The 23244-nt window shown below is 40.8% G+C and overlaps 2 protein-coding genes across 4 annotated transcripts; one reads left to right on the top strand and one right to left on the bottom strand.

The window, feature by feature from the left end:
- The first annotated feature begins 1921 nt into the window (after positions 1 to 1921).
- Positions 1922 to 6686, top strand: LOC112567216 (uncharacterized methyltransferase YdaC-like). Of its 3 annotated transcripts, none has more exons than XM_025243827.1 (5): positions 1922 to 1957; positions 2548 to 2649; positions 3178 to 3285; positions 3613 to 3748; positions 4453 to 6686. In XM_025243827.1, exons 1-5 carry the CDS (start codon positions 1937 to 1939, stop codon positions 4998 to 5000), a joined length of 915 nt encoding a protein of 304 aa, XP_025099612.1. In that variant the 5' UTR covers positions 1922 to 1936; the 3' UTR covers positions 5001 to 6686. The 3 variants fall into 3 exon arrangements, with proteins under 3 accessions (XP_025099612.1, XP_025099621.1, XP_025099629.1); XM_025243836.1 differs by lacking the exon at positions 1922 to 1957 and adding an exon at positions 2207 to 2225; XM_025243844.1 differs by lacking the exon at positions 1922 to 1957 and having other exon boundaries at positions 2366 to 2674.
- Positions 6428 to 10131, bottom strand: LOC112567236. The gene is made up of 4 exons (XM_025243856.1): positions 9978 to 10131; positions 9296 to 9415; positions 8608 to 8786; positions 6428 to 7514 (listed from the first exon to the last, which is right to left on the bottom strand). Exons 1-4 carry the CDS (start codon positions 10033 to 10035, stop codon positions 7437 to 7439), a joined length of 435 nt encoding a protein of 144 aa, XP_025099641.1. The 5' UTR covers positions 10036 to 10131; the 3' UTR covers positions 6428 to 7436.
- Positions 10132 to 23244: the final 13113 nt, after the last annotated feature.

Here is a 23244-nt window from a genome sequence, read left to right as displayed (position 1 = left end):
ACCACCGATCACGATCCTAGCAATGACCACCGACACTTCCTGTCCGTCTCTGACGTCACAAGAGGGTTCGTCTGCTTGACTATCTCGGGAAGATATCGTGGTTACTCGGCGGAAGGACACGAGGGTCAATTTCACTGGATTTTTTCGATTTTTATAAATATCGGCAACCGAAATAGTGCCAATAAGTGGTAATTATGTGAGAAAAGAATCATTTATTTCTCCTGTATCGCTGTCGTGCTCTGTAATTGTAACTAAATATATTTTTGAAACGTTTGACAGTCGCCACAGCCTTATCACAACCCTAGAGTATCCCTTTAAGTCTCTTGTTTTTCTGGGTTACATTCTGGCTCAAACGGCTTCTCGATCCTTACCCTCTGTTCTCTCTCTCGATCCCTCGTTCCCTACTTTGCTGTCTTCATCTTTAGTTCCCTTATTAATGCTGTCAAAAGCATAATCTTTCCCATGAAACTTATGGACGGTCCTACAAACTACAGTCTCCTCACTGGCCTCTTCACCCAACCTTTAAGGTCCACTACCCCCAGACACACCCGAGCACCTACACCCTGTTGCTAGTCGACCCCATCCCGCTCTCCTTCGGTCACGGGGTCGTCACCCGGCCGGTGATTACCCCCATCACCAGCCTTTACCTTCCCTGTGAGCGTGTGTGTTCGTGCCATCTTCCATCCTATTTATATGCGATGTCCCATACTACCATATTTGTAACAGCGCCATAAATGATTTTGATAATGTTATCTTCTTTTTAACGACTAGATGTCCTGCCTAAAACCCTTTCTAACAATGAATACAATGGATATTAAAGTACCCGTACGTGTGACCTGAGGACAGAGGTTCAGTAAGTAGTTGGTCAGCTTGACTGACAGCACGGAGACCTCACATGTCTTCATAAAGTCTTGTCTTCAGTTATCCTGTGCAAGTGCAAGACATTTACTGTGATACTGTTTCTGCTGAAAACTAACTTACAAATTCAGCTTACTGAAAACGTTGAGAGAAAGAAACAATGCCATTTGTCTGTTTAAAAGAAATATCCACGAGTCTTAATCCTGAGTATACTCAGTCATTCCGGGTAGTCTGTGCGCTAGACTAAGTTGGATGAGGGCAGTGAAGGCCAAGACTTCCATGCGCCCCAGAAACTTTCCCACACATCGTCTTCCGCCCAGAATAGATGTAACGGAGGAGCAGCATGCCTGTGTAAAATAAACAAAAGCAGCAGGTTTGCTTATGTTTAGATTCATTGCTGTCTTGCTTTAGCTCCCTGTCAAAGTGAATGACTTCCCATGATTTGCTTTACATGTACCTCTTTTACACAGCTATGGCCACAAAGAGAAAGCTTAGTGGGAACGCTTGTATAGGTAGCGTGTATACAGGTGACAGTACTTTGTTCCCTCCACCCTGCACCCTTTCCGCCCTCGATCATATCTGGTCACGCAAGTGCAAAACAGACGACAACGGCGGGTGACTTAGTCCCCGAACTTGTTAGTATTCATAGTCACAATTTAGTGTTTGCACCCGTCACCGAGAGGCGACTGGTAGGTAGGTAGACTGCTGTCTGTATGCCGAGACTCACTCTTGACCTCTTGCGAAGTGATCTGCTGTTAGTCTCGGCGAACCGTATCAAAGAATGTGAATAAACCGGAAGCCATGTCGTCTAATGCCTCGTTTTATTAGCTAACTGAAAACAAGTTCGTCTGCCGGCAGTCCATTAGTTCGTGATCGGCATACCCTAGACTCCAAGACTTTAGTTTCGATCGAGTCCCATGCACTATAACTATATAAGACAACAATTAATGAATTGACAGAGGTCCTTCTCTCACCAAGCTCCATCAGCTTGGAATAGACTTCCCATCAGCATTCGTCACTCTGATTCTCTTACCAACTTTAAGTCCAGCTTCTCACAACACCTTCACTCACACTGACCATGAGCGTATGTAACGCGGGTGTACGTATACGTGTATGAGAGGGTTTTTCTGTAGTAAAAGTGAGCGTATCCGTTCTATATGAAGTGCATGGTGGTTGGTGATTTACTTCTTTATATCATTTCTGCAAACGCTTTGAGAAAATCGTTGGAAAAAGCGCTACTCTCATTATTATTGCATACTTGACTCAGCAGACGACATACCAGTCGCTACAACCTACTTTGCGCATGCGCTAACACTTGGTGTCGACTGCTGCAAGGTGTGAAACAGAAGTTATTCGAATTGTGACCTGTGCGTTGCTTTTATTTTCCTTCAGCAGACGGACTGAATACTATTGTAAAAATTCGTACCAAATATAGACGAAAATCTCCTAGTTATCAGGACAACTACAAAGTATTACCTGTATTATGATTTTCAAATTGTCAAAATCGCAAATGGCTAAGTTCTCAAATACTCAACAGTGCAAACTACAAGAAAATCTATAATTTAAATTAAGGAAAGAAGCGTGTTACTATATATTAACTGAAAAGCTGAAGTCATGTTTTAATATAAACTAATTAGGGATCACATTAAATAACTTTCTAATTCTTTTAGGTACAAAATTTATTTGCAGGTTGTATTGCAAAGCAGCTTGATAACAGTCTGCCAAATCTCCGACGTTCCGTTCTTTCCTCTTGAGTTCAAAGTTGTGAAAGCGAATTGCACCTTATTCAAGGTGAACTGTGCGAGCTAGGAATACAGTATGCATTTGCTTACGTGAATTTATTTATCAATTAGATCAAAATATTATGTCTATAAAAATATAGTCCATTTCTCCTTGAGGCATATAAAAAGAAAAGTCGATGTTTTAAACAAAATATATTTCTTCCTGAATAAGCCATGCTGATTGAGTGACATATACTGAAGGGCGTGCTCATCTTTTATTCATATTTTAATTAACAGTTGGGTGACATTTGGGTGAAGTAGTTATTCACTTTGACTTTGACGTCTGCACTCGTAGAATGGCCACATGTGACAGAAAGGCAATTTTTTTAAAAGCATGTGCATAAATGTAATGCAGCTAAGTAGGCCGATTAAAATATTTGTGTTTTATTAGACATGCTTTATAGAGTGGCAGGCAAAATATTTGGATAATATAGCCGAACAATGAACAATAATGTTTTGGCATCAAAAGTTATGAAGACATGAGGAGTAAACTGCCTGGTATGTTGTGCTTGTATTTTTTCTGTTGTGACAATAACAGGGCAGAAAAGAAAGGCTGCCTACCAAGAAAATGTCATCGCGGCTAAGAAACAGTCTTGCACAGCAGTTTAAGAGGCCACATAAAGGACTACTTGGTTGGTGTGTTTTGGTTAGTAATGCTGAGAGGCCTCTAGCTTTTCTTTCTAAATTTTCAGATTGCTTATGTTATAGTAAATGTTATAGTAACAAAGAGAATACAAACGGTAGTCTGAAATAGACAGCTATAGCAATATATCAGGAACCGCAGTTGTGTTGAACAGTAATGTCTTTACATGACAAACTATTGGCTTAAGCATGATTTTTCTGAACATGAATTGTTTGTGCAAGTCCAAATTAGAACAGCTCACCAGCAACTTACAAGTAAAACAGAGCTCTGCTTTTATCACAAAAAAAAGGAAATATCTCTAGTACTTTGTTTCCATTTTTTTGTGCGTAGCAATGGTTTAAATATAAAAATGAAATGCTGAATAAGTGTGGACCACGTCTTTGCAACATCAAGCCTGACCACAAAGTTCTGGAGATAGGATTTGGACCAGGGTTGGGGATTGAGCATGCTTTAGAATATGTGAAAGGTAAGTAATTCAAACATTCTAATATTTTGAAATTCCACTGAGTTATGTATTATTCTGCAAATTAAAAAAAATGTTATGTACAAATGAAGTCAATTTATATATTATAAATAATTACACTCTACTTTCTATATGGAAAAATACTAGTGAACTTAAAATTTAATCTAACAGCTTCCATAATAGTATTCTTAAAATAACTGAGAAAAGTTAATTACTCAATTTAGAGGAAATAATTATGTATAAAGAAATGAATAGTTCATAGCCATCAGAAATTAAACTTTAAAAATGTATGTTATTATGTTGCCTTAGTAATAAGCATGCATCTTGCGCATATTGTGTTCACTTTGCTGTTAGACTATATGCTACCACCTACATTTTTTTGTGTAAAGTACAAAAGAAGAAAAGTAATAAGATTTAATAAACATTTTTCTTTTCTCTTCTTTAGCTGTACCAGGCGATGTTATTTAAATAATTTATTTTTGCCAAGTCTTGTCACATAAAACATGAGAAATCAAAGTGTATGTAGTCTATTTTTCTCAGCACCATACTTGCACTGTTGTTCATTTTATAACATCCTGATCATTAGTATGACATTTCATCCTGTTATGATAGTAAAAGGAAAATTTTTGTATATACTGCCATGTCATGTTGTTCAAACAGTGCTCTTGCTACTGAACTTAAAATATTGTTTTTAAATTTTTTCTTAGATGGTCCTGGTAAAATATATGGAGTTGAAGTATCCACATACATGCTCGATGCAGCAAGCAGACGCCTTAAAAACCCAATAAGCAATGACAAAGTACACCTGAGCCTAGCCAGTGTGATCGACTTGCCATTTGATACTGACACCTTTGATCGAGTTTTTCACTGTAACTCTTACTACTTTTGGCCAAGTTTGCCACAGTCTGTGAGTGAATTGTATAGAGTGATGAAGCCTGGTGCTTGCATGGTGGCAGTGTTAAGTTTGGACAATATCCGCTTGGCAAAGTCTAGGGGATTTCTGAAGCATGGAGACCCAGATCCACTGAAGTACATGTTTGCATTGGAAGCATCTGGGTTTGAGGATGTCAAATTTGAATACTTTATGGAAGGGAACTTCAAATATCAAGCCATTTTTGCCCATGTTCATGAAAAACCAGCATACCATTTTGATGAAGAGCTTGAAGATTCAGATTCAGAACTTGCCAAAGATGAACACAGTGAGATTCAGCAGAACATTCAGCCATCAAACAAGAAACCATCGTCTTCCCAGTGATGAAATATTTTCTGCCAAATGTTATTTGGTTTGGCTAGTAACTTATACTTTTCAAAACACTAAATGGTTTTGTGAGGTGTTTTTTGTTCACATAATTTATATGCTTACTGAAGTGTGAATGACTAGACTAAGCTGAATTTTAATAATACCTTGTGTAAATGTGAAGGAAATGGGAATTGGTGTTTTGTTTTTTCAGCATCTAAGGGTATATCATGGCAGAGCAGCTAGCCCTGTAAACAGATGTCACATGCAGAGAAAGAACAGCATGGCTGTGATGAGATTTGAACCTAGGACAGCCAATTTTCACTGTTTTAGGTACAAGCCCAAACTGATATACCACCAGATGTGCGTGTGTGTTGTGTGGGTGGATATGTGTGCACATGTGTCCACCACTAAAGTAGATGATTGTGATAATTACAAAATTTTATAGCATCTAAGAACTTACAAAAAGCATATTGCATTCTTAGAATACCTTGGACCTTGTTTACTTGCATTTTCAGGATGGTGTTATTTTCAACAACTTTATCCTAATGGTTTCACACATTATGTACACCATCAGAGGGGTTTAAAGCAGTGTTTCATGAAAGAAATCTCTGACAAGACAAAATGTTCCTCAGATATATGTCACATAGTCATGTGATCCTTATTATCAGGAAGCATTAGAACATATTCTAATAAAAGAACTTGTTTACTGCTAGAACTGTTGGAATCAAGGCCAAATATTCTTTGCTAAAACAAATTATAGAACAGTCACAGTGCAGTTTAAAATTTTTTAATCTTTAAAAATGTGTGGGCGTTAGGATGATGGAAAGAATAGAGCTATGGTAGTTGATGAAAATTTTTCCAATGAGTAACCATTACTGCTTAATATTTCCACCAGGCTTTCTGAGGCAGACCAAAATCACTCTGGACATTTCAGGACAATATCTTTGATGAATGTATCTAGAGGTGCTTTATAAGCATCAAGATGTTTTCTAGGCAAACAGTATTGTTCTTAAAACAAGGGAGTAGTATTAAGGCAGGTCAGTCCAACATCTTTGCAAAATTTTCCAAATGTGTAACAAAGGGGGACTGTTGCACAATTATTCATTCCCCTCCTTTCCCAAAAGGATGTGCTATGTAGGATGTATTTTGTACTTAGTGAATGCAGGTTCTTTCTCAGTATCTGCACATCTTGCTGCTGGGAGGACATCACCCGCTAACATCTGGAAGACCATATATGGAATGCTGTAGCATGAAAAGTCTTGTAAATTCATGTTAATCCTATTGATTTGTGAGATGTGTACACACATACCACGAATGTATACAAGTCTGTTTTTACAGGTCCAAAAATAAATGAATTTAATGACAAAAAGAAATAATAAATCCTACTTCAACAAGTACATAGGAACTGAAATAGTGCACACAAATAATATTTCACAAATCCCTTTTTTTTCTTTTTAGCAAAAGTTTATTTTCAAAAATAAATTGTAAAAACTTGTTCAATGACAATCTTATTTACATGGGAAATATACAAATGAAGGAATGTTCTATGGTTACACTTGCATTCATATATATATAAATGAGTCTGATATGCAGTTTGAAATACATGGCAATTTTGAGATTGTACAAAAAGATGTTTACAAAGCATTTGTTTAGCAGAAAGACAAAGGCTCGGAATGTTCGTAGATAAAAAGGTCAACAGCTTGTGTGTTGTCTGTTACTATATGATCTCAGGACTTATCTGGCTACTAACAAGCCACATCATTCCATAAGAAATTAATTTACAACAAATCACTTCATATGTCTACCCATGTCCTGCTAGTTTTATCCATGCTGATGCATGTATATGGTACAAATTGATAACTTTCCACTTGTCCAAAAGTATAGTAACAGAAAGCCAGTGCTGGATGCAACAGAACACATAAAAATTTTTTTTTTTCTTCTGATCCATGCTCTCCAGAAAGAAAAATAGTTTAGAACAAATTTCTTTTTTTAATATAAGTTTCGGAAAAAACTCTTAGGACAGTCTATGCTCCAAATGAAACCGATACAATTTTCTGATGCTGGAAAATAAAATCCATGGAATATCATTTTACACAAAACTGTACAAGGCGAAAGTCTGATGATGATTTATGTACACATGGAAATATCTATTTGTGGCCCATAAAATAAACTTATTTAACCATATTTAGGTCAGCTGTTTGTGGATATTGATCTAGAATATGACAACTGTATAAAATGCAAAATGCACAAACAATGCCAAACCTGCTGACTATTATACCTAACCTTTTGTTAGTCTATTATTGCAGGAACAGACCTTAAAACTTTTAAATTTGCTGCATGTTTATTATTCTTTTGCCAAGAGCAGTGATGAACCTTGTTACTTTGGGTTTCATACCAGCAGTGTCTGCAATGTGGAGGATACACCAGCACACTACCAAATCTTTGTCAAACTTAGTGATGCAAGAACCAAATCAGGATCAAAGTTGTTAACAGCAACACCATACTGCTAGTAGCACTGCTTGCTCCAAGCTGAAAACAGCCCATGCAACACATGAACATCACAATACACCTTAATGCCGCTCTTTTGTTTGACAGTCTTTTTCTTAAACCATTAAAATACTATTTCCATTTTGAAAGAGACGTTAAAAGAAGTGATGAAAGAATAAGATTTGATATAAACATGGATCCTGCAGATGTGCTTTGCTAATCTTAATGGTGTTGCTTTGCTACAAAACTCACAATGACTACATATATTTCAATGGCAACACAGGGTTATCTATAATCATAAAACTCTTTTAGATAGCATTATCCCCATTAAAGTTCAACATTCTTTACATTTGTGATATACTTCTTCCCAACAAAGATTCAAAAACAAACACAAAATAATTTATATCCACATTGTATAACAAGCAATTTATCCCTATTGGCATTATATAGCCTTAAGAGTACCTACATCACTAAAAAGTTTATGAAATCAAGAATTTAAGGTAAGAACTGGGTTTAGGTTTAAATAACTGTAATATTCATTGAAACTAAAATATATTGTTAAGTTTGAGGTGAAATTAAAACATGTAAATGAACTGAAGACCTGTGCAACTGAGCAACTCATTAAAGACATTCATTTTAAGCTACATTCTTCAAACAATGTCATAACATTATTTTCACCATCACAAGCTTATTGAAGATTTTGTCATTCTAACAGAAGCAAAAAATATTTTCACTTTTAATAAGGAAACAGTTTTCACATAAAGTAACTTGGTATAGAATTGATTCAGCTTAGACTACTTCCATTACATGGCTGACTGAAACTGAAGTTGTAGAGGGCAGTAGAAGTTAAACATATCTTAATTTTTTTTTCCGTTTTTGTTTTTAAATCAATATTGTATTTTCTTTAGGAAATGTAGCTTCATTTAGTTCATTTCCAAAGTCCTACATTGCACCTTGGTATCTGGCGTAAACAAATAAGATCGATTTAACATCCTTAAGCCGATAATTTGATTACCTACTTTTCTGACTATCCTGCTGAAGTACATTTCAACTGGACTGTTGCATCTTCACTAAAGACTTTTTGATATAGTGGTATATGGTATATAGAGTGAAACACGTAAATGTACATGCATACCGTAACATAGAAGTTGCATCTATCACCCTGGCAGCACTCCAGACACTCCCAGTCTTTGTACCAGTCCCTCATGCATCTCAGTCCAAGTTCTCTTTGTCGCTGACTGCAGTACGCATTGGTACCACATCGTTTGCTGATAATATTTATTTTCTCACTGCGAGGTGTCCAAAACCCAGGCGCTGTAAGAAAAATGTTACAGCATTATATGAGCTGCTAGGATTTCTTAAAACTGTTCTTTCGCTATTTTTTTTTGTACTTTTAGGCTTAAGAATGCAATTGGGAGTAGTAGCTATGGAGCTTGTCACTACAATTGTGAGATTCAAACATCATGGATTCAAACTCTCAGCTCTAAAATACCCCTTAATTGATGTGATGTCTGTACAGGGCTGACTGTGGGTGCTTTTCTCTGGGAACTCTCATCCACCCTAGCTTGTGTGCAAGAGTGTTTGTGTGAGCATGTGTTTGTGAAGACTCGAGCTCACAAACCTTAAAGGCTGCTGTGTGATGTCCTATGTTTCCACATTCTATTGTAAAGCATAATGAACATATCTACGAAACTACGTTAAATAAATGTATTATTATGTTTACTTGTATACAAAGTAATACTTTGTTCATGCCATGTGACATGCTTTTGAAGGCAAAATATGACGACATCTGCAAGTAAATTGTCAGAAAAAAAATAAATTACCTCGCCACACAATCATTGACAGGCATGCGTCTTCTTCTTCTCTGCACTGTACACTTGTTTTTATGCACTTGTCTCTGTTGTCAAACTGATCAGTACACACATAGCACTCCAGAGCCCAGCCTGTAAGTGAAAACTCAGTTTTAACTTTAGTTGTCTGCAAATGGCATTTCAACTTTCCAATATCATTTTATCTATCATACCATTTTTACTATTCTCTTGTTTTATTATTGAGTACTAATCCAAAAATTCATTAGTAAAATCTTCTATAAGTTGTTATATATCTGCAGTTAACTCCTTAAATCTTTTAATACAATATATGTAAATACTATAGAATTTTTTTTTAAGAACACAATATTACAAATGTGTTGACGACTTACCCAGTACCTCATTTCCGGGTTATGGGACATGCATTATAAACCAAATCTGGTACCTAAATAACTTCTTTGAGTTGTTATCGGTGAAAGATAACATAGTAAATATTTTTACTCTTAATTATGCGCTCTTTGTTCGCCTTATAATTACATCAAAATTTAGCTCAAATAAATACATTTTCAGTTCTATGTGTCCGCCATTTCATGACCTAGTTTCAGACAAGGTGGTTGTTTTCTTTTACAGGTAGTAAACTACTTTGAACAAAGTATTAAGAATATCCGTGGCTCAGGTGACTAAGATAATGACTTACCAAATGATATTAATCCTAAGAAACATAGAATTCCAGCCTGTAGAAACATTTTGTCCATATTTATAGCATTACCTGTGCGCGTCACTGTGACACGCACCTGTGATTTCCACCCAAGGCGCAGTTACTCCGCGCTCTAACCGGTCTGCAGTAGTCTCCCTTGTACCTGTGTACACCTGAGGCCGAGACGCTGGTAAAGAATTTGGTGGCAAAATTATTTGATCCTCATTTTGCATGTATGAAGATCTGGATACATAAACGGCAAAATTCAGTGCGGGAAGGGTGTGCGGAGGCTGGGTGTGAGGTCCGATGCTTTCTTGCCTTTTCTTATTATTTTACATGTCCGCACACTCGACAGACGACACAAACGTCAAATTCACGCCGTAAGCGAAACTCAAACGACTAAGTTAAGTTTAAGCAATTGTTGAGAAAAGCTCAGGCAAAAAATATTAATTCTTGTTAATCTGTATGCGTCTTTGGTCTTGTCGAAAATTTTAACAAGCCATTTTACGGCGGTGCAAAAATTATTCCTACTTGTGCCTCTTCAAAAGCTGTATCAGGTAGATTGAGCATCGCTAATCGTGAGATAGGTGTTTCATAGATATGTCCCTATCATTTCATTTTACCCGTCAAATTCTTATTTTTGTGGTTGTCTTTATTCGACATAAAAAGATTTTACCTGCCAAGTGAACGTGTCTTGCACTGCGTCAGTATAGCATTTTAAAGGGAGAGCAGAGATTTTGTTATGAGCAATGTAATTGAGGTTTCTTCCCTTTACTAATGAAATGCAAGTGTTTTTTTTTGTTGGTTTTTTTTTTTTTCGCCCACATTTCCCCTTTTCAAAAAAAAAAATGTTTGTGAAGCGCCTCAAGCTTACTTCGATTTTAAGTGCACCGTTAGTTGTGTCGTCAAATGTGGTCCAGTAATACGTTCTGTAGATTACACTAAAATTTGTGGCTTCAATTTGGGTATGACTAAACAAGGGGAGGAAGACCGGTATTTCAAACACTTCATTACCTAGTTTCGCGTGATACTTTTAAAATTCGCCACTTTAATTTGGATGTCCTGAATCATAATAAATATACATTAATAAATTTTATCAGGTGTTGTCGCCTGCTGGTTAATGCATTCAACCTCATAGTGAACCACTTTCACACCAGTTCCCCTATAGCCACAATAGGTACTTATTTTTTCTTCTAATATTAATTCTAATAAATTTTTACTTGAAAATAAATTATTAGCTATGTACAGGATAATATACATTAGTGCATTACAAAAAATTCAGATTGTATTAAAAAAAAATATAAAAAAAGAGAGTATGCCTAATCGCGATCGACACTTTATCTTGATTTATCTTTGTCCTTGTTCATCCTCATCTTTGTCGATGTGGACGTTATCGATATATTTCGCGTTCTCCAAATCATCTCACGCACAGAAGAGCCATCGTTATCTGCCGTGACATCAGCTCGTGTGTCCTCAATCAGCTCGCAGGTAGGGGAAGTAATTACATGCACACGCACAGGCGTGCTGAAGGGCACTTACCTGGAGTTGCCCGCCCTGCACAAGCTCGATGAGATCCTGCTCAGAAAGATGGATGGCAGCGCTATTTCAGCTTTCTGTGCTTGATGTCCGTCATCGAAAATAATCTCTCTGCATCGCTTCTGTTTGTTCCACCTCTTACATCTTGAGTGTGTGCATGCGCGCTTGAGAATGAGATGAGTGCGAGAGTGGGTGGTCGTAAAGGGAAGCTTTCCAAGCTTTGTTGGGTGGATTTTCAATGTTGACGAAACAGGCTTTACTGTTAGCCCAAGCTTTTACAACAAAACATACAAATAATGGTGGACACCTTTGTCTGACGAATCAATAAATATGGAAAAAAAGTGTTTTGAAAGGAGATACTAGTGCAGGTCGCTTTGCTACATACTTTTTTCAAGTGTCAGTTCTATCGGATAAAGGAGAGCAGAAATCTGATATTCACCACATAAACTTAGATTATTTATCAACTAATTTAAATACTGCTAATGAAAAGTTAAGCAAAGCAATCAAAAAGGAACTATACAAAATAGTCAGCACTCTTTAAATATCTCTTTAAAAACGAAAGTCGCTCTTTAAGTTCTTATAAACATTGCTGCAAAACTTTCAAGACAAATGTAATTAAGAAAACTAAAAGAGCAGTTTTGAGCATGATATTCGTCCAATTTGTGTTCCTTTCACGGAGCGGGATGCTCATAGACAGTCAAGGTTCTGTTAAGCTATTCTTCCCAGTCGGTACACGGTTGGAGAGGATCAGCAGTCGACGACGATTCAAGGTTCGTTTTTTTAAAGACAAACGAAATGGCTTACGTTTGCATATATCGGTAGATATCAGTGATATAAGTCTAACCTGTAAAATTCAGCCTCCAAAACCCATCCGTTAATTATCCGCTACTAAAGTACGTGATTCACACTTCGATCAACGAGCGCTGTTAACAGTGTACTACATCACACAAACAGTGCACTACGTCACGTTGGTACACTATTCACAAGTCGTCAACACCAAAAAGAGAGACAGGTCGGGTCATTCGGACGTTGAAAGTCTGCTTTTCTCGTGCTAAAGTAGCAGTTTTTCAGACCCACGAGAAATGCAGACTGTCAGCGTCCGAATAATCCAAACTCTCTCTCTCTGATTGGTGCTGACGGCAGGCAATGCTGTGAGTGGTTCACCAACGTGACGTAGTACACTGTTGTCGTGACGTAGTACCCTGTTACAGCGCTCGTTGATCGCAGGTGAATCGTGGCAGATAATTAATTAACGAATGTATTGGAGGCTGAAACTTACAGATTAGTTTTATATCGCATATATCTACTAATATCTGAAAAAATTGCTAACCATTCAGGTTGGTCGTTTAACCACTACACTACCGGGCGCCCCGAACCCGGTTGAGAACACTGTCCGTTTATAGGCTACCTCCCCTTCAGTAGTGTATCGGGTGAGGGTGCACTGTGTCCCTGTTGCAATGAGAGGCCTTGGGTTCAGATTTCGTCTCAGGACACTTTGTATGTGACACCTGTTCGCACATCCGTTGGAGGTTTTCTCCGGTTCAGACGGGAGACAATCAGCATATGCACTTTCTCTTTCTCAGGACCCCCTTCTCTTCGGACTGTGTCTACAGTTCAAGCTTTCAAGTGCCACCTCAAAACCCACCTCTCTCAGATTAACCCAGCTGACCTTTTCGTTCTCTCTTCAGTTCTTCATCTTGATCCATCCACTTCGTTCAAATTTGTCGCAGTGTCATCCGTTTGCTGACACTTCTGCCCCTTTGTTGCAGTCTCTCATGCCCAGCGTATTAATTAAGTTCGTCTCCATACGGGAAAATGGTTTCCACAACAAATTTCTTATTGCTGTTATATGTGACGAATTAAAGAGCTGTATCCGTGCACCCCCAACAAACCCTCTCCTCTACCCAAATGAGGTTGTGAGAAGAAGTCTGGCTGACTCAGGGCAGACCTGGAAACACATGTCTGACCCAGGCTGACCTTTCTCAGTGCATCAGTTGTATTTGTTGGCTTTGTCCAGCCACCTTTAAACACCGCCGCTGTTCTGCGCGGTGCTCGCCATCACTGGCAGCTGCTGTGGAGGGAGTGAAGGGAGGTGTTTGCCTCCTCTGGGCGAGGGTGAGCGGTGTTTAGTCTATCGCCCTCAACATGGCTTCATTAATGAACGAGACGAATCAAGCGGGTGGGTGAGTGAGGAGACAATTGTGAGAAGAACGAGCTACATTTCAAGAAGATTAAGAACCGACATTACGTTTATTATCTACCAACACGTACGTCGTATGTGTGTGTGTTGGATTGCTCGTGTGTCCCTATATATATATCAAAGAAGCATATTTGTCTAACGACAGACTAGACCAGCTGGACAGAAAAGGCAAGGAGGTAAAGATGGGAGAACTAGAGGAAGAGCTAGAGCAAGTGAAATAAAAACAACTTTCATCGCCAAAATGGAGTTCGTCATCCTTTCCCATTTCATCGCCCGCGCAGGCGTTGACTTTGCTGAAGCACCGAGGTGGACAAATGTTGAGACTGATGTGGCTTTTTAAACCTGATCAGCCGAGCGTCTTGTAGAGCCTCGAATCCCAGAAAGTCAATAAACCGTTTGCAATAACACAGTTGCACCGCCCCACAGACCTCCCACGAACACAAATTTCCTTGCACATAGGGACACACACACTTCACTCACCGAGAGATAAATGTTGGAATAAGATCATAACAGAGGTCTAGGATTAGGCAGGCGCGGAAAGAAAAAACAATTACTTGTTACTTCTGTAGGCGAGGTGGGAGTATGACAAGCTTTGCATGAAATAAAAAACATTTTATGGGCGTGTACGTGTGTGCCTGTGTATGTATGGTGTATCAAATGCTCACAATGCGCACACCTCATTCATAACAAACTGTTGTCTCCTTAGTCTGTCAGGACCAACGGCTTGCGACTGCGCAACATCTTGTGCCCAGCTTCTCTGCAGCCACGAGGGGCAGAAACCCGAGTAAGTTTGAAGTAGGAGCAAGCGACACAAGTCCGCCGCCTGCAGCGCCCTCTGGCCGCCCGCCCGGTGCACAAAGGGAAGAGAAGCCGAGGCGCATCCATTTAATGGCAGCCACGTATTTGGAGACCATTGGCGCCAGATTGCTAGATCTGACGGGCAGAAGTGGTATGTTTTGGCTTCCCTTCACCCACGGGTCAACATGGGTATATTTGCACACGGCCCGTATCCTCAACTCACCCACCCATCCCACCACCACCCTCGCAACTCGTCTAGCTCTTGTTCTCCTTCTTCTCAAAGGTTGTTACATCTCCGCGCGCGCACACACACAGACACGCCTGCATGCACACACATACAGACCACGGAGGTGGACTGTACCCGTGGAGGTCCCCACTCTCTTTCCCTTCTTTCTTTTTCCTCCTTCAGCACACAATGTTGAGGAGATTTCGAATCTTAATTTTCTCGAAGGCAGCAAGTACCCTGCGGCTAGTCGGTATGCAAACTCAGGAGCTAGAGGGAACTTTTTTCTCTCTTTTTTGTGATCTTATTCAGTTGTCCTTCTTGGGTCGAGAAAAGTCTTGTAAGAAGTCCACACAAGCGAATAGCAAACAAGAACAGCTGCTGCACTTTTCATCTCGTTTCTCTTCGGAGGCGACGTTGACTGAAGAACAGACCTACAGACCTAAGCTGGGAAGAAGAGTGGGGGGCGGGGATGAGAAAGCGAAGAAAGGAAGAGAGTTTGTAACGGACATGTCTTTGTCGTCATCCAAACTGCTTTAGGAGGGGAAAAGTGCTTCCACCTGAAGGCGATTTCGCACTGTGTGTAAGGTGTGTGTGGTGGTGGTGGGGGGGGATAGGGATCTCTATGGAAGTGTACTCTTTTTATAGAAGTCAACCCGTTGTGGTTAGAAATGAAAGTCGTCACCATCATCGAAATATATAAAGAACCTAGACAACAAATAAGTTCTGGTAATGTTTCTGTCTGATGTTACAAACTTTATGAAAGTTTTATGAAGAGAAGCCTAAATAGCCAAAGACCTTTGCCGTAACTGAAGAAGTAGCCAGGAACCTTTTCCTGACCTCTGAACTGTGACAGTCAAAACTGTAAAAAATCCTTTGCCCTGTCTTGTATGTGCGGTCAGGCGTCGCAAAACTTTGGAACCATCTATTCAACATATATATATATGTGCGTGTATTCAAAGTGTTGTCAGTATGTGCTCATCAAGGCTTCCTCAAAATAATGAGGGGGAAAACTACACAAGTTCGAACAGACCCAGCCGGCACACAAGTGCTGACAGCTGAGTGTCTTCAGTGCAACTCTTGTAACGACTGAACACCAACTCCGTTAGATACCTTGGTCACAATATGGTTTGTACATAAACAGTACATTATTGTACAATACAAATACAATGGGTGCAGAGTAGTATTGACATAGAAAGACTTTAACTTTTTGTCTGGCTTTGTGACTGTATGAATATTGTTTGCTGCACCTTGCGAGGCCGGCACAAGCCTAAAGTTTGTCTGACCTTTGCCCTGCTCTTTGCTTGACCTCACGCTGGCCCTTCCTCTCGTGCAATGGCGTCCACGCGCACCCTGTTGGCAAAGAGGCACAAAAACCATATTTCTAAGGCAGGCTGCGCTGAGGACTGTGGGAGGAGTTCGGATTCAGGAGCCAAGTGATTTGCAGTCATCATATTAAAGTAAAGATGATGATATAGTTTAAGATAAATACGCAAGCACGCACGCGTGCGAACACACTGTAGAGTCATAAATGTAATACAGTGTCTTTTTCTACAATGCCTCGTGTCGGTGGATTTATTTTTAAGGGCTGTGTCTGAAAGCCCCGGTTTTTGTTTTGTTTTTGAAGTGCAGGCCATGGAGCTGTCACTGTGTGTAACGCCCAGCTCGCCAGGTGCAGGCTGTAACAGGTGAAGTTTGCACTGAAATCTCTGGGGCTGATGAAGGATAGGCTCGTACAATGATCTGCATGCAGGTATTCAAAATACGACAATAATAATAAAAACAGACACTCATACACCTGCACATGATGCATGCATTTTTTCTTTCACACGCGCGCACACATATGCAAGTGCAGACAGATGATCCAGGCCATAGTCAACCCGAGATTCCGACAGGTCATCACGTGCAACCACCCCACTTACCACCCAACCACCACAGACTCCCAGTTTTTCCTCCAGCTCGTTGAGGTTAAAAGCAAGAAAATTTGCAGTCACCAGAACTTCTTTTGAGTTATCCACATCTTGTGCTAAGCTTTGATGCAAAAAGAGTGTGGACACATATTGCAACTAGTGACATGATGTGAGCGAATACCACCATCTTCATTCTGTCGTCCTCCACTTTCTGTTTGTCCACAGATCTTTTTGTCTTCGCGGTATCTCTTAGTGCACCTCTTCTCTAAACTAGATAACTCGGGAGTGTGCGTAGGTGTGTATGTGTGTGTGTTTTGTCAGATATTCTGTCTGGCGAAATTCACAAATTTTCACACGGGGGGAAAATGTCATTTTTCGAAAGAAAGGCGAGGAACATGTAGAAAACACATGCCTTCAATCCGTTCGTCGTATTCTCGTGTCCTTCTGGTTTCCTGGGCGAAATACCAGTCCCTGGCCTCGAATACTTCAGCACTTCGTTTACTCGCTGGCTTCCCTCCCCTATCCAAACCTCAGGCTCTTTTCTTCTCAGTCACAAGTGTCGCCGAGATCTGCGAGCAGGCAGGTGCAGGAAGATGAATCGGTGGTAAATATAGGGCTAAATAATGGCCGGGCCGGCCAACTCAAGACCTGCGAGCTCGGCGGCTAGAGTAAACATGGTCTTGTGTGAAGCGCGCACAATCCGCCAAACTGTGTTTGAGGTCGCCCCCTGCCTCATCGCCGATGGCCTCGCTGCTTACCGTCGTCACCGCGCCAAGCTGATTCCCAAAAAAGAAGTAAAATGAAGCAAATATTTGAATACCAATGCAAAGCGCTGGGAATTAATAACGAGCGAGGGAAATTGCTTTTTTGGGAGCAGAGGAGAGAGAGATCGCCGGGCACTGCGCAGCCGCGGTGAACCCTGCTCACGCTAAGTTCAATGGCGCGCGTGACAAGCGTGGAAGACGAATAGGTCCTGCTAAACGTGGACCTCCATCGCTCCCGGTACCCAGTTTCGCCTCCCCTTGCTCGTCTGCTGCGATTAGAATGCAGGTTTGTTTGGAGAGAAATTTGAAAATCCGCCCACGAGACGGCGCTCGTGGCTAAACAATGTTGGCCGTCACTTTAATAAGAGCGAAGCCATCTTGGGCTATTGTTTCCTCAGACTTATTGGGTTGCTCCCAGTCGTGATTGTCGGCTGCTTAGACAGATGTTCTCACCCTGTCTAACATGATAAACCGCTGGGCGCGTGGTAGGGAAAGGTGAAGCCTTGAGACACAATAGAAATGTTTATGCAAAGACCAAACATTCAGTTCTTAGGGTTTCTTCAAGGACGTGGGGGAAGTCTTGATTAAAATGTATCAAGGCCAGGATCCAGCTAGTAGGGAAGTGGCTGGTCATGGCAATAATTAAACTAACGACTGTGATTACCTCTTACCTCGAGACTAAAGTCGACATGGTTCATTGCAAGTCAAGTGTTTGATTTTCAGAATTTTCCTGTCACTATTGAGGTTAAAGGTTTAGTATCGCCATCTTTAACCGTCTCCCTCTCCAAATCATGACACTGACAACTCATTTACTTCCTGTGTAGGTTTGTCTATGATGATTCCCTTCCTTACACTGTAGATATCTGTGGTTATGTGTTGGTAGGGAAGGATCGGGTTCATGCAACAGTAAACGGTTAATAAGTTTGTAAAGCGCCTCGAGTCTGACTTTGGTTAAGGAAGAATGCTAAATAAGTTCTCTGACAATTATTGTTATTAATAACTTTTTTTGTCGATCGAATCCTCGAACGATGCCTTCACTGGTAGCTCGGCTGCTGACAATCACTTGTGCGGCAAAGGTAATTTTATTAAGAAACTCTTTGGTGTGCAGCGATGCTGAGCTGGGCTCACTTCAGCGGCTAATGAGATCACCATTAATGCTGTCCAACCTTTCATGGTAATGTATGCCATTAGCAGAGGGGATCAGGCAACGCCTGATAATCAAAATAATTTGAATTTCAAAAAAGGAAATGAAACAGAGGAGGCGAAGAAGAATAATCGACGAATGTTCAGAACGGATGTGTGGAGTTGAAATCGAGGCTAAACAGTAATATTGTGAGAAGCATCAACAAAATCCGTTACCCATACACAAGAATGCGTTCACGAGTCATCATCATCGTTGTCATCGATATCATCATCTAGAATAGAGGGAGGGGAATGGTGGAGGTGGGGATGGGGAGAGAAGATGTTTCATTGTGCAGGAGTGAAGGTGGTCCCCATGAACCTGCCTCTTGTGTCCACTGGCTGTACAATAGCCAGACGAGCACAGCTGTCACAACAAAGATAAAAAGTGACGAGTGGATGATGCAAACACCAATCATCTGCCTCCTGCTTGCATTGGAATACATCTACACGGCATTTGCATGTCTGCTCGGACATCGTGCAAACACCAGATGGCGAAGACCGGGTCTGGAGGAACATTGTATCGCTTTCATCGTCTTCGACGTTTCGTCCTCGGTCTTTGCTCCTCGCTTTGCACATTTTAAAAGGTACACACGGTGAATAAAAGGCAGAGCCCTTCAGCCTACTGATCGCAGTGAGTGAGCTGGGAGTGGTTTACTGTGCCCAGGATACTATATGAGAAGCTGATCCTCATTTTTGCCCCTCTTTTTTAACCTTTCCATATAAACTAGCTGCACAGGTGCAGTGAGGCCAGGTGTGTGTGTGGAGGGGGATGGGTAAGAAGGTAGAGGAATATTTTTCTGGTCGAAACTCTTAACACGCAATCTTCTTCCCTGTAGTCGCATGACTAACCACCAACAGACGGCGGACTATTTGCACTGCCTGACTTTTCCTCCGTCTTAATTTTTCACTTTTTTTTTTTTATTCTTGAAATTATCGAATGAAGTTACTTCTTGCCGAGAGTATGAGTTTCTCTGTCCTTTTATCTTCAGTTACAGAATAATACATCTTTGACTGCTTCCAAACTGATCCAAAATGTTCTTTACTCTTGAGAGTGAGCTGAAATAACTAAGACAACTCTCGCAAATTACAAACACACGCACCAGACTCTGGAGTACACACGCGAGTGCCTTCACCACGCATGCGTGACGACTTCGTCGAGGGTTGTCGTTGTTGACGAGAACTCTTCCTCTTTGCTCACCGACGACACTCGATCATCAAGCGCGAGCGTCCGGGCGCTCTTGGCGCGTCGTGCGAACGTCTGGGGTCGCGACAGCGCATTGTTGGCGTTGTTTGTCTGTTGTTGGCAATTTCACATTCCAGAAACCCCCCCATGAATGCTCTTTCTTCGTGGATTACAATATCACACACCAGGGGGCTGCCGCTGTGGCGTTGGTGGGGGAGTTCAGGAGGACAGGGGGCGGTGTTAGGTCCGTGGGTTTGTGACTGTTTAACTCCGACTACCTATGAAAATGCGTTTAAATCAGCAGATTATCGGCTAATTTCTCAGACTTGAAATTTGCTAAAGAATATTATTATTCTACACACAGGAAAATACAATCTTTAATACAATGTACAAAAATATATATATTTTATACAAAGTCTATAATATATGTATATATATAATATATATATGTATATCATAATATATGAGCGTATTGCCGGGGCGCTCCCTCTGTCTGTATTATTAGCTCCAGCAACCAGCCCCTCTGCTTGATTGAATTCCACGTGTATCGCCACCCTGGTGTATCGCCACAAGGCTTAAGAAAAAAAAAAAAGAAAAAAAAAAGAAAAAAGAGATGTTCAAGAAAGATCTCCACGGTTATCTGTAGACCCTGTCCATTCGAAACTCAAATGACCATAGTGTCTTTAACGGACTGGTAGCAGCCTCTTTGAAGTGTTCGTTATCTCCCACCTCCATATTGTCACGTGACCCTATATCGACATTGTTAGACACATCTATATTGTTAGATACCCACCCTGTCAGCTGTATCGCATTTACGTGTACTTGTGTGTTTGTGTGTGTGTGTGTTTCATAGAGGTTAGCAACATCTTTTTGTTGACAAATTAAATTACGATTTCTTTGATACAGTGTACAATTAAGAACCGCTAAAAACAAGCAAGAACAAATAAACCAAAAATATTGGTCAAAATACATATGAAGCCATGGCAATTATGTATTCATATATTTTACGTGTAAAAACTGGTTTGTTCTATAGAAAGGGTTAGTGTAATAAATAAGTCATATCGTCCCCCTTATTAGTTTTTTCTTTTTTTAAGATTCTGTATTTATTTCTTTTTTCCTTTCTCCCTGTGAATTTCCACGATGGGTGTGGTAATAAAAACACCCACAAAGCCCTTGTTTAGTCCCCAGACCTGATATCTTTCAGACCTGTCAAACGGTCACGCAGTTTGAAAGAAGCAGCTTTGGCTAAGGAATGTATTGGCATTTAAAGTCAGCGCATGACACATCAGCTGGCAGTGTCAGTAGTGACAGACAGTATTTCGCAGCAATTGCACGCCGGGAAAGCACACGAGCGATTAACATGAAAATAAAACAGGCCTTACATCATTTCGCAGGCAAACAGTAAGCCTTTTTTGTGCTCCACTGTTACTGCCATTCTATAGGCTTCCAAAAGTGAATGAGGGTGAGCGGGAAAGATGCTAATGACCACTCCATGTCGGCGTCTGGATGGCGGAGGCTTCGCGGAGCCCGCGCGCATGCCCAGTGGCATCCCTGCCTGTACGTGCGCGCGCGGTGGCGCAGGGGTGGAGGACCGGGGGCTGGCATGCTGGCAACAAAAAGCATCCCCCCGCTACCCGTGCTCCACCCGCCCACCCGTGACCTGTAACATGGTGGAGATGTGGCGTGAGATTGATTAGAAGCACACGTCCAGCGATCGTCTGCTCCACGCCAGACCGCGATTCAAGCCATTGTTGCTAACGAAGAAAGCGCCTTGCGTGCAAAAAGCTTGGTCGGCTTTTGGGGATCTGCGTTTATTGCTAAGCGAATTCTCCCCTCCCCTCAATGCAAAGCGGTTTTGAAATGTGAATTTTTCTCCAGCGAAAAAGGCCCTTAATTGCAGTTTCGCTCAACGGGCGAGTGGCTTCATTTCCGGTGCCACAGCTGTCTGTCAACAGTCTGAAAGAGATTTAAAGTCGAGAAGAAATATTGCGAAATTCATTCTTATTTTATTAATCTCTTTCAGTTCAGGTTTTTTTTTTTCTTGTATTAATTTCCTTTCCTTTAATGTCCGATGCTTTTCGTCATAGTGGCAGGTGCACGATGTTCAAATTTTGATGAAAGTAGCACTTGTATTATTTCAGTTTGACAGAGGACAGCATGGTACAACCCATGAATTTCAGTTTAAAATTTATTTATTCTGACGGGTTTTAAAGCATATTAGTTTTTTTAGGGATATGTTCTAGCCTTGTGGTCCCTGCGTTTATGAGTTTGAGCAAAGAATCGCTGGATCGAGGCTGGTGACTAAACAGTCCCCCTTCCGTTCACCTCCCATTTGCTCATCCACAGGGCAAGTCACTTGTAGTTGTAGGATCTCTTGCCTTTCCCTTCTGACCCCATGATAAGTCAGTCAGTGTGTCTAAGAAAACAAAAGACTTATCACGACGAAAGGTTCACTCAGTGAGGTCAGGATCAATGTCTCAAGTACCATCCACAGCTCAAATAAACCAGTATTGTACACTTCTTCACTCAAGTAATCAGTATTTTACACTGCCTCACATAAATAAACCAGTTTTATACACTTCACATTAATAATCAGTATTTTACTCTGCCTCATGTTGATTTTTTAAAGATAACATGAGGAGACCTCCACTCTACAGCTTCTGACAGCAAAATGCATTTCGCAAGTCTCCATGAAGACATCAACAACTAAAATAAACAATCCTAGATGACTAGAAATGTGGGAATCGGCTCTCAGCCCCGGGTAGACGGCCCAGTCTAGGACATTCCTCAGAATGAGGTGTGAATGGGTGTTGCCGATGTTTGCAGTGAGATTTGCAAGTATTTTACATGTTGTGGACATGTTCCATCTCAAGAAAGAAGTCTTTATCCAGCTGGACAAAGCCAACCTGGCTGCTGGCGATGTGAAGTTCTCACCTGAAGGCCTGCCAAACCTCGTGACGACCGTTTGAAGTGTTTACCCACGTGAACCCCGGGTCAGAACGCACCCTTCATCGCTCTCTGCATTTTCTCCAATGAATAATTGCTACAGGCAAAAATGTGAGCTGAGTATTGACTATGCCACTTGCATAATGTATGTGTGTTTGTGTGTTTGTGTGTGTGTGGCGACCTTTTTGTGATGACTTTTACTACCTGCTGTACGGGGCTGACTTGATGTCACGGTCCCTTCGTACACCGACATTGCTCGAAGATTCGATGAATGTGTATGTCGATGTTTACAGGATTGGAAAATGTTCTTAAATTACAGGTACCCGTGTATAAACACATCCTGCATACAATCAGAAACTGTAAACAGATTGTCAAATTCTGTGTCTGTGTACTGAAGGCAAGACAACAGACAGATCGCCACAAGTTTCCAAAACCTTCCAGAAACACTAATGGACACAGCGAAAATAAATTGCAAGTGTGTGGGTGGGTGGGTGGGTGGGATTTCTCTTTCACCCACCTAATAAA

The sequence above is a fragment of the Pomacea canaliculata genome, linkage group LG1 (assembly GCF_003073045.1).
Source record: "Pomacea canaliculata isolate SZHN2017 linkage group LG1, ASM307304v1, whole genome shotgun sequence".
Classification (NCBI taxonomy): domain Eukaryota; kingdom Metazoa; phylum Mollusca; class Gastropoda; order Architaenioglossa; family Ampullariidae; genus Pomacea; species Pomacea canaliculata.
Note: the sequence above shows the minus strand (reverse complement) of the source record. Positions and strands in the feature narration are given on the sequence as shown.

Bases quoted from the DNA above. Each gene is read 5' to 3' on its own strand.
- LOC112567216 (XM_025243827.1), top strand. From the start codon at position 1,937: ATGAGCGTATGTAACGCGGGT. The intron at 1,958-2,547 runs GTACGTATACGT...ATTTATTTGCAG, and splicing joins TGAGCGTATGTAACGCGGGT to GTTGTATTGCAAAGCAGCTT. The intron at 2,650-3,177 runs GTGAACTGTGCG...TGACAATAACAG, and splicing joins CGAATTGCACCTTATTCAAG to GGCAGAAAAGAAAGGCTGCC.
- LOC112567236 (XM_025243856.1), bottom strand. From the start codon at position 10,035: ATGGACAAAATGTTTCTACAGGCTGGAATTCTATGTTTCTTAGGATTA. The intron at 9,416-9,977 runs GTAAGTCATTAT...TTTCACTTACAG, and splicing joins CTTAGGATTAATATCATTTG to GCTGGGCTCTGGAGTGCTAT. The intron at 8,787-9,295 runs GTAATTTATTTT...TTTTTCTTACAG, and splicing joins GTCAATGATTGTGTGGCGAG to CGCCTGGGTTTTGGACACCT.